Source organism: Anarrhichthys ocellatus, unplaced genomic scaffold, assembly GCF_004355925.1.
Source record: "Anarrhichthys ocellatus isolate YVR2014 unplaced genomic scaffold, GSC_Weel_1.0 scaffold5, whole genome shotgun sequence".
Classification (NCBI taxonomy): Eukaryota; Metazoa; Chordata; class Actinopteri; order Perciformes; family Anarhichadidae; genus Anarrhichthys; species Anarrhichthys ocellatus.
Window position 1 is genome coordinate 15178784 of NW_022280035.1, and position 11510 is coordinate 15190293.

The window sequence follows — 11510 nt, forward strand, 5'->3', positions numbered from 1 at the left end:
TCTTCAGGTTCTCCTCACTGTTTTCTCCCACTTCTCCCCCTCCGTCTGTTTCTAGCACAAGGGAGGGAAAAAGCACGACATGAAGATATTTAATAAACAAACCAAACAAACTAATGTATGCATCGCTGAGATTTTATGACAACCCAACATACGGTCCGTCAATTCAAATTTATGAAAACAGTTGTTGCTGAGGTCACGTATTTAGAGATACGATAAGTGTGAAAATTACCATGTGATGGTGAGCGTTTGACTTCATACTGTGGTGGAAGGTAACAGTTTGTATACCCGGCCCCTTCTAACAGAGAGCTGAGATCATTGTCATCGACATCTTGCCAGGAACTCCCAGTCATTAAAACCATTGGCTGAGGAAAGAGAGTATACCATACTGTGAATTTAGACTTTGTTCTCAAAAACAATATTCATCAATAATATGATTTACCTCTTCCGTCAAATAGGTTTCATCATCCGTGCTGCTCAAAAGCTAAAAGGATAGAGAGAATCTTAGGTGTGTTACGAAATATTGCTGCCAATTTTGAAACGCTAACTTGAAAACCATGCGGCTGTACAGATGTGCTGATATTATTATCCAGAGTAACTAACAATGAGCCGAACAGCAGCGTTCTGATAACTGACATAATACATTAACAGTATTCCTGTGATCAAACAATAATAATAAGGAGAAACATGTAATTGTTTGCAGGTTACCTCCTGCTTGTCTCCTGAGATGTAGATGACCCTGGAGAAGCTTGGAGGAGCCTCTGGACTTTCCACTGGACTGTCACACTCCTCATCATCAACAGTATCCTGAGTAACACAACTGCTATTAAATGCCTGTCACGTAAGTTAATATAGTCTGAATACGGTGTGAAGTTTATGTGCCTGCATGTTTAGCACTGCAAGTAATTCTAGTCAACTTTCCAGTTTGGCAGTAGAAGTAATATTGGAAACTAGCCTCCATCCCTCTGGAAGAAAAAGAGCTTCCCGTTTAATACGCTCTCACAAACCTCCGTGATGTGAGCCCATTTGTGCAGCAGAGCCACTAGTGTGTAGTAGAGCAGCAGTAGAACCAAAGGGTTGATGAAGTCAGGCCAGCTGACGTGTGGGTGCAGACCAAGAACGTGCGGGTCTGAACCGTTGGTTCTGACCACTCCTGTCATACCAAACAACCTGGGACAGGTAGAGGGGAGGGAGTGCAGCATGGAGACGGAAAGGAAGAATGAATGGAGAGATTGTGAGGGACAGAGTAAGAGTGGAGAGAGGAATAAGAATACATGTGAGCTTGTATATTGTCAAACTTTAGTGCAAAAGAGATAAACCAACCAGGAAAAGTGTAAAGGGCAATTTCAAACAAATCATTAGACAAAGGTCTAAATCATTTATGTGCCTTTTCTCATCTCCACCTGCTACTCTATATAGCGCAAATGCAAACATAAAAAAGGCAAAGTGATTACATCCAGTGAATACATCCAGAACAAAGTCTAAAATGATTGACTCCATGACCTGATTCTAATGAGGATGCACCTTGCATTGAAATATTTGTCCTCAGTTATTCACAGAAAAACTAAGAGCCTGAAACAAACATAAAATTGATGAAACCTGATATTCAATAAAAAACACCATATCAGTCCAGTATATCAGTCTAATCCTACATTTTAATGACTTCTGTACCTTGCGTAGACATCTTCTGGGGGCACGAGCTGCTGGGACAGAGGCAGCTGGTAGAGGTACAGAGCCAGCAGGTGTCCTCCACTGAAGATTGCCATCATCACGCACAGGGAGCTGAAGAGCAGCAGGCTGATGGAGCGGCTGAACACCCACCACCACACCAGCCCGAGAAACACCCCGAAATACACACCTGAGGTGAGGGATGGCAGTGTGATACCTGCTCACACACACACACACACACACACACACACCCAAGAGAGAAAAAAGTCTAAAATAGACTTTTCAACATTTTAAAACTAAAATACACCTGCATGCTCACACAACAGCTGCTGTATTGTACCTGCCAGCCCCAGCAGTAAAGTCACCACCACTTTCCCTGCTGTGTTCATGATTGCTGCCAGCAGCAGCCTCAGTCCGGCTGCAAAAACGATCAGCTTCTGGACAAACTGGGGCGGAGCCGACTGAACCGGCACCGTGGTCTCATCTGAGCTGTCAAAGGACGAGCCCTCCGTTTCGCTTCCTCCCTCAGAGTCTGTTTCAGATGTTTCCACTTCCTGCCAGACCCATCAAACAATCAGACTGATATCAACATGCTTTGTTAACGCATTATAAAGTCATAACGGTAGATGTGTTACCTCGGGGTCAGACGGCGGTACTCCGTTCTCATGCAGAGTGACTTGGGGCACGGTGCGCAGTCGTTTTTTGCACAGCCTCATGACGAAGAGGGAAGAGAAGAGGAGGCCCACATCTGGAGCCAGGAGACGCACAACGTTCCCAGCGTCAACCGAGCTGAACCTGGAAACACAAGCATCATCATAGGTTTGATCTCCACTGATCTCCATTCATACCAGAAAGGTACGAGAATCAAATTGTTGAGACTTTTTTGACATAGTAAACATGTAGTTTCCATTTGTCAGCTTTACGTTATTGGTACAGCTTTACCATATGACAACAAAACAAAAAGCCTTGTTGGGTTGATTTTCATACTGCACTGAAATCAACTAGAAGGCTGCCTGAAAGATAGGAAGCAATCTAAAATGGTTAGAAGTCATGTTTTTTAATGTAAACTGCATAACAATTGATATGTGACCTGAAAAGTGTGATCCCATACCTTATAATGCCCAAATGATAGAGGACATCTTCCCAGTGGCCGCTAACTGTAGAAAAAATACAATAAAATAAGGTCACCAAGCTGGAGGCAAATCTGTTTTTCTTAGTTCCTGATATCTGTGAATTGAGCCGGGTTTGTTTTTACCGTGTGGAGGGATGTAGGCGAAGGGGATCTGCATGAAGCACTGCAGGGTCAGGAAGGTCAAGCTCGTATAGCTGAGCTGCCTCAAGAACTCACCTGTTTTACCTGAACACAGCAGCGAATGAGAGAAACCAGGTTGAAACAAAAGTTAGAGTTGGTTAATGGTGAATATATGTCAAATCAGCTGTAAATGTTGAAGGTTCATCTCTCTGTTTTACCTCTGAATTGGAGCAGCTCATGAAACGTTTCACAATTTCAGATTTCACAAGTTGGATAGAATAACAAAAATAAGTATTTTAAGCATTCTAAAAGTTGTGCATGGTAGTTGTTGTAACTTGTGTATAATTATATATATATATATATATAGTATATATATAATTATACTGCCAAAATGACTGAAAGGAAATGAAACCAAGGAGAGAGCAGTGATGGTGGTACACACAGACACACACACACACACACACCCTAATTGATGGACCTCGTACTTGTCTTCAAGATATTTTTCAGTAGAATATTGTCTCCCAGACAGTTGGCAGTATTTTAAATTGAACTGGTTCTGTCTCTTTGTGAGCACTTTTACAGATCAATAAGCCAGCTAAAGTGAGGTATGTGAGTCTGGGTATTCAAGTGCATTGTAGTCCTGCAGGAGGAGTATTCACTAAACTAAAGTTTCTCACAAAGAAGCCAAACATATCTTTTGAAGAGTCAATCAAAGTCGATCACTACAGGTCCGCAAATCAATCTCAACCTGCTGGTGTCACTAGAGGATAAATCTGAGGATCACCGTAGTCTGCAGGCTTCATCCTCTGGGAATCATGAATGTACAAAATGACATGGCAATATATCTAAATGTAATTTAGGACATTCAATCAGGTCAAAGGGATGGACGGACCTATCGACAGGCTGACATTGTATACCTAGAGCCATGATGCCAACACGACGAAAGTCAGTAGATTAAATCAAAAGAAATTAGCGTCTCAACAGCCAATTTAGCTCCCTGTAATTCCTGTCTTGGTAGTTATTTTGTTGAAGTTGTTTTCCAGTTGAAGTGATTAAGGCGTAGAAAAGAGCACGTTTCTGTTCATGATTGTTTGAGTGACCGACGTCTCGTTGTATCACACCTAGCCATGGAGGTTGTTGCCTTCTAATAGGAGGTGGATAGAAATCTTGTTTTTATGTATGGTTTGACGTTACACACAAACTTATTCGTGGAATAGCTGGTGCAACCCAATCCAGAAGTTTCACCCGTAATGTTAAAGCCTAAATTCTGATTAGGTAAAATAGAGTTTAATATTCCTCTTGGATAGACTGCACCTATTCAGACAAACTAATAACAAATCAGTGTGTGAGGCAACATTCACAAAAGTCATGTGCATTATATATTTCACTGCTTTAAATTGAATTAGAATCAAATGCTAGAAATGGGTAGCTTTAACATGAATTTGTTTTCAAAGCAATGCATCAGTTCATAATCTCAGTCGAGAGTTTGAGGCTTGTAATCAGAATGTTGGAGGTACAAAAGCATTAATAGCTGATGTGGCTCAACATTAGCTGAGGCTGCAAATGTGCTGTTGATGTTCAGGATTTTTACTGAAAGCTTCGTTTCACTTAAACCTCTCTGCTTCCCAATGAGGTAGACACACACACACACATACTCTCCCAGGTATCGGTGGATGTACAAAAACCTCATGAAACAAATGCACACAGGATGTACACACACTTGACCACTTAGCCCAAGGAGAGTGAGATCATATTAGGGAGATGAAGATAACTGGGGGACCTATGAAGCTTTCAAAGACAAGCTGAAAGGCAAACAGTTTTTAGATGGAGGGATGGGAAGAAAGAAAGAAAGAAAGAAAATGCTGTCAGGGTGCTGACATCACATCTTTTAATTCCTCACTGTAATTACCAAGCTATGTATAATTGATTTGACCGTTCCAACCACATCCCCTTTACAAAGTACTTTGACGGAGGAGTACAGATACTTTAATTGATCAGTAGGCAGTGATCAATACCGAGCACACACACACACACACTTACGCGATATAATCTCTCGTGTGTTATGTCCGTTATTCTCCCTCTTTGTTTTTCCTCCTCATCAAACTGACTATTCTCATAATTTAAGAGTTTACAGTTCAGCTAAATTACCAAATTGATATTACGTTCAAAGTCTGTTGCTGCCTCAGTTGGTTAGGTTGTTTGTGTTAAATTTTTGTCCAAGGAGTCTTGTGGCTTTGAAGAGCGCATAGATGGATAAAACTGCTTCAGGTAAAGCGTTACAAATGTTCGAAATATAGCGTAAACTTATATAATATATATTTATAATAGAATATATAAAATACATTTTAGCAGAACATTGCTCAGCTTCTGTGCCCGGACTCTTGCCTGTTTCTCCAAACTAGGGGAATGCCGAAAGCCACCTACTGTAAGTAATACACTGACTGAGGATAAGTACCTCACACAACCCCATTTCAAATGATCTAAACTATCCCTGTAGCAACAGAGGAAATTGCTTTTTCAATGAGAATTATTTGTAACATGGTGGAATGGTCTTATTTTAATGTGATCATCTTAAATTGCAAACACAAATGACTGTAAGTTAATTTCAATTCATCATCGACACTTTTACTTTGTAACTATATCAGAGCAAACATGAACTGGATGTAATTTGTCTCTGGAGCCCCTCTCACCTTTCATGGTGACCAGGCTGGGGTTCGGCATCAGCGGCAAAGTGAGCAAAAACAGGAAATACACCACCGACAGACCATTGTAGCGGAACGAAGATGCTGAGGTGCAGAGAGAGAGAACACGTTTACTTCATCTGTTCCAAAGAAATGGTCGGAATTCATTCACTTGTCCACAGAAAAATATAACAAGCAGGTCACATTAGCAAGCAAAGAAACTGACACGCAAAAGACGTGTAGGTGCAAATTTACCTTTATTAGCTGGAAAAAGTATGCTTTTTTCCACACTCTATCACATTCTAGTTTAACACAACAACAAAACTATTTCTTTTAAGGAAAGGAGAGGAAGGGAAAGCAACATATAACTTGTCTGACGGTCTGGAAACATTTTGCCCATCGGCAAATATAAACTAATATCTTTTAACACCTTACAAAATTTCAAATTATCATCACCTTTTATGAGGTCAAGCGTCAACTTTGCAGCACATGGGTACGTAAGACCCCACATATTATCTAAGACAACAGTCAAAGTTACACAGCACACTTCAATATTTTTAAATCCCATTAGATACAAACATATTGCTCGGGTATATCTTTTGTAGTGAGCGTGGTCGATCTCAGACCTGAACTAAACACACGCTGCTTCTTGCAAGACGCCGTCTCGATCGCAACGCTCGAGACTCCACTCATATATCACAAGATATGTATGAACCTCATAGAAAGCCACGTTGGATCCTGAATTTGAATCAGCATTGTCCTCAGTACTATTCAGCTGTAAGCCCACATGTACTAGCTTTACTACAAAAACTCAAAACTCATCAATACGCCACCTTCAGTGAAACTTGTTTTCACTAAAGGGAGGAAATATAACCAATATATTAGAATTAATCTAATGCTGATACCACACAGAAACCACTAGGGAAAATAATTCAAGATTATTTGATTTGGTAGGATTTTATCAGCATCTCCACGAGACACCTAAAGATACCTCTTACTCTGACTTGAAACTACTGCTGAAATTCCGTTTGTATATTTAAACCTTTACTTTCTAACTGAAGAGAGAGGACCCACCAGAAATGTAATTTCTATCAGCATAAATGCATATGAATAAAAGGCTTAAACAGACATAGACTCACCAGTCAGCAGGAGCAGTGGTAGTAATAAGTTATAGAGCATCCCGACCACGAGGTCCCCTGCCATGTCTCCGTCTTTGTGTCAGAGACCGCCACACTGCTCCGTTAGGTACTATCTCCCTCTAGATGTCTGCACAAATACGCAAATGTCTGAGCAATGTGGGGGGGGGGGGGGGGGGAGAACTCCAACCAGCTCACACATTTCTCAGAAGAACATCTATGAAGCCTCAGTCAAAGCATCCTGAAAAGCGGCAGTGAAAAATACAGAAAATATAATTTGAGTCCAAAACACTCAAACTATAACAGGACGGAGATGCTGTCAGTCCAGTGACAGGCAGCTGTGAGAGAGAGAGAGAGCAGAGAATCTAGATTTAAAATTGGGTGAAAATGATCTTTGCTTGTGTCTCTGTCACACCCTCCTTTCCCTCCCTCCTCTCTCTCTCTCTCCTCCTCTTTCTCTCTCTGTCTGTCTCTCTCCCAGACATAATGGGTTGTGACCCAGCATCTCTGTTACTGTCCTCACATTGAGGCTAATCTCACTCAGGAGAATATCCGCTATCACTACATCGCTGCAAAACATGCTTTCACTGATACATAAAACCAGGCACACAATATTATGACGGCTTTGATCGGGATTGTGCTTAAAGGTTGTTACAGCTCGTGCGTGCAGGTGTCTTTGCGTTCATTCACGCATTGTGTTGAATGTCTGATTTCTTTATTTCTGTAATCCAGCTCGATACTCATACAGCACTGTGTTTTGTTTCTGTACAGCCGCGTCAGGCTAGCTCATCATATTTGCGCCGTTGGGTGAAGGGAAGTGTATCTAATATTCATGGTTGTGAGGCCATTAAGAGCTGGTGTGACTACAGAGGAATGATCAATGCGAGGACTGAGACAAGCAAAAACATTAACTTTGCTCCAAAATAGAAGAGAAAACATTGCACCATCCTCCAAGGAAGATCTGATATGACTTTTTGTTTCTACACAGCATAGACTAACAAGACAAACCTGCTGAAATAGCAGCTGGGACTAAGTCTGCACAAGTGTTAACAGGGTGAGTCTGGAAAATGAGTAACTTGCGGTTTTATTACCAGTGACAGACATTTAAAGAGCCTGTTAACTTAATGGATCACCAGTTCAAGCAGGTATTTTATGCACTGGATGCTGTCAAATTTCTGTTGATTATTCTGTGTAGTGTATCCTGTTCATTTCTTAATGTGAAGCACATCAGTACAGGGTCAGTGTGGAACAGAACAAGCAAAGACTTGCTGCTTAAAATACCAAAAATAGCTCAAAATGTTTAAACAAAATTGTGTCTCGTGTCAGTAGTGCCATGAAATCTCCATGTCTCCTGCTTATGGATTCAGTTTCTCATGTGCATCGCATCCCATCCTGCTGTAAAGCACTTTGTAAAGTTGGGTTTTAGGAAACATAAAGATTAATCTTATTTGTATGCTCACTTAAGTTTGAATTCACACTCATTGAGACACGTCAGTTACGTGTTGAGGGTGTAATCAGCTGAGTTGTGGGTTTTCATATATACAGAACAAGGTCACTACATAAAGTACAGCAATGCTTCTATGCAGAAATAGCATGTTAGACTAAAGCTTAATTAATAGTCACAATTATTTTGTGAATCAATTAATCGTTCAAGTCATTTGTCAAGCAAACTGCCAAAGTTCCAGCTTGGTATTTATGAGGATGTGCTGCTTTTCCCACGAGAGCAAATCGAAGGCGGATCAAAGTACATCAGGTTCTATGAAATGGTATTGGGCGTTTATCACTATTTTCTGACATTTTATCCACTAAACGATTCATCAATCAGGAAAGTAATTGTTAGTTTGTGCGACTGCTGTATTTAATGACAAACTATTTTGTGAACAAAGTGGTGTTGAAAAGAAGACATTCTGGGTTTACGCTGCAAAAAAATAATAAGATAAGAGGAGCTTCAGTTATTTTCTTCTCCTCAGTTTTACAAAATGCTCAGAATACCATCACATCTCATTTATTCATCTCCATTTATTTTAACACCACAAGCGATCCAGGAGATCCTAACCTTGTTAACTAAGCCCAAACCAAGCTAATAACTTCATTGTGTGCGTTTGTCTGTAGATTATCACCGACGAGGCTCCTCTGTGGACAGATAAACCCTCGGACTCAATGAAAGGAGATAACACACACTCAATTACTCCGCAGCAGTAGATCTAAATTGATTAGGATGAGAACGAGTGCTGAGTAGGTCGCTAAAAGTTCATGACAGTGCAGTTAAAAAGAGCTGTGAGTGACGTGCTGAGAAAGGGTCTTGGGTGGGGTTGTAGGCAGAGAAAGTGTGTGTGTGCGTGCGTGTGTGCGTGTGTAACTACTTATGAGACACAGGAATAGGAAGATGAGGAAAAGTGTTTGGGAAGTTATTATTATAGTCAAAGTTTTAGTTTTAAGATCAGAATTAGGTGTAGTTCAGAGTGAGTCAAGGATTGATTGATCATTTATGCTCAGCTTGTGAGCTAACTGCCATCGTGTCGATGCATGATTGGGAAATCCTTGCAAATTTTTAATGCCCGGGTTTTGATTGAGTGCTGAGCCAATATTGATCGGTTGCCGGGAAAGGTCTCACATCAGTTCCTCTGACATTTAACATATTGTCCGACCTCCACCGCTGCTGTCCAAGCTGTTGATACTACACTCTCACGGTATGCAATCTGAGGAATGTGCACTATTAGTGTGCACATGTAATGTGTGAAAAGGAGCCGGGATTTGCAATTTTTTATTTCAATGCATGTTTTGTCCCAACACGTTCACGATAAAGGGAGCGTTTAGCACAACTAAGAGCTAAATGGGAAGCACCAACGTTCTACAAGGGGGCCCTTCACATGGTAGACTGTGTATGTAAACACACTGACACAACTAATGTTTACAAAACAAGCTTGTGATTTAATGCTTGACGTTATGACTTGGCTCCAGTTTTAATGTTAGCTAGGGTTTTTTCTGTGTTTTGCATAAGCAAAGGAAGGTAAACTTTTCTATCTGTGCGTCTGGTCTCTCAACCTGTTAATAATTACTTCATCAAGTTGATGTACGGAGACATTTAGAGATGACATACTGTGAAAACCAAATGAAGGAAAGGAGACATGGCAATCATTTTTTCATGTGAGCCAAACAGATGGAGGATGGGTCCTCTGAGATTTTGACTGATTTGGCCTCAAGCTCCAGAGGGAAGCAGGTCAGCACAACACTCAAAGCCCACCGCAAAGCCCAGAGGACGGCCGGGGGGATTAACATACAGAGCCACAGCTTTTAGTCCTCTGATCTATTTCACTGTTTCTGGGACCAATCATCTTTTGCATTTTGCCCTTCTTGTGGATCTGGGTGGAGTTTGAAGGTTTGGGCTCAGGATACAGGGTGTTTTCATAAGTCACATAGAGAGAAGGAAAAAGATCATCATCAGGAAGTGTGTGTTTTAAAGAAAATGCCTCAACAAATCAAATCAATTTTAAATAGTTTTATTTGTGTTCAGATTTCATCTCCAAAACTATACCCAGAACATTTAAGACTATTTAGAGAAAAACTTTAGGCGGCAGTCAATGTAACTTTGCAAAGTAACTTCAGAAAATACTTTTAAATCAACGTTGTTGTTTCTTTTTACCTGTTTACATACAAATGTATGACAATTATGCCACTGTTAGGATAGAGTTGACAGAAATAATCCCCAAACCTGCTGCTCAGCATTGGAAGACTGCTGCCACCTAGTGTTCAACAGACCTAACAGCAATATAGCTGGTGGTCTGCCCCTGTGACTATATATGAAAGGATAATTAGTTTGAAGAACTATGATTTCATCTCAAATGTACAGAATTCCCACAATAAGCCTAGAAAATAGGACAGAAATAATTGTTGGTATTTTTTTGTTGACATATATTCTAATTATAAAACCTCTCATAGGACCTGTGTATGAACATTGTTTATAATAAGTTTGTTTTAACATTAATGATGCTATAAATATTATTAGTCTGGTAAAGATGTTGACTGTGCAGTAACAGTAATTTAGGATTAAAGTTTAAAGACATGAAACAAGGCGTAATAATTCACACTTTTCACCACTTTCATAGTCTACTCACTTTAGTCTTGTGTTCTAATATAAGTTTTAGAGCGAAAGGATTTGTTGCAGGGCTATTGTATTAGTATGCAGTAGATGTACCTGTTTACCTAATAAACTGGTTGTTTTGACCACAGTCTGACTACGTTGCACCTAATGACTCTGGACATCTTGCATGTGCAAGGATGCCTTCAGGTGACCTTCAGTATGAAGGTCCTGGGCTCCAGTACTTACTGTGTGCCGTTTGCATGTCCTCTATCAAAGAGGTTCCTCCAGTTGCTGCAGTTAAGATGAATTGTAATCGTCCCGAGCACACACCTAGGTGGAAACGTCTGATTGTGTCACCCTGCGATGGACGGTTCAAGGCTCTCACCCAGAACATGCTGGGTGGATTGAAGGAAAGATGGATGGATAAATGAGGTCCTATGATATTTACGCACGCATCCTGTGAGCAATTTAGATATAAAAGATACAAATGTATGTCTAAATGTTTGTTTTTTAAACTATTATTGTTGTTATTATTATTACTAATAGTAGTATTGTTGCTGTTATTATCAGATGGTGTATAAAATATGCTTCAACCAAACAAATAACACTATTTCTACACTTTCAGATTAAAGGTTAATTTGTATAGGCTATGGCTAAACACAGCAAACATACATCTGTGTTGACTTGTGTTTCAT

General features: G+C 40.3%; 1 protein-coding gene across 1 annotated transcript; it reads right to left on the bottom strand.

Annotated features, from left to right (window-relative positions):
* Positions 1-3: 3 nt before the first annotated feature.
* LOC116382657 (piezo-type mechanosensitive ion channel component 2-like) lies at positions 4-6801 on the bottom strand. Its single transcript, XM_031845883.1, has 11 exons — positions 6738-6801; positions 5608-5703; positions 2921-3022; positions 2777-2822; positions 2301-2460; positions 2006-2219; positions 1669-1882; positions 1005-1167; positions 706-804; positions 440-481; positions 4-51 (listed from the first exon to the last, which is right to left on the bottom strand). The coding sequence occupies exons 1-11, from the start codon at positions 6799-6801 to the stop codon at positions 4-6; spliced, it is 1248 nt and encodes a 415-aa protein (XP_031701743.1).
* Between the last annotated feature and the right edge of the window lie 4709 nt (positions 6802-11510).

Coding starts and splice junctions, on each gene's coding strand:
- LOC116382657 (XM_031845883.1), bottom strand. CDS start 6,801: ATGGCAGGGGACCTCGTGGTCGGGATGCTCTATAACTTATTACTACCA. Junction 2,461..2,776: donor TATCATTTGGGCATTATAAG/GTATGGGATCAC, acceptor TTGTGTTTCCAG/GTTCAGCTCGGTTGACGCTG. Junction 2,220..2,300: donor TACCGCCGTCTGACCCCGAG/GTAACACATCTA, acceptor TGGGTCTGGCAG/GAAGTGGAAACATCTGAAAC.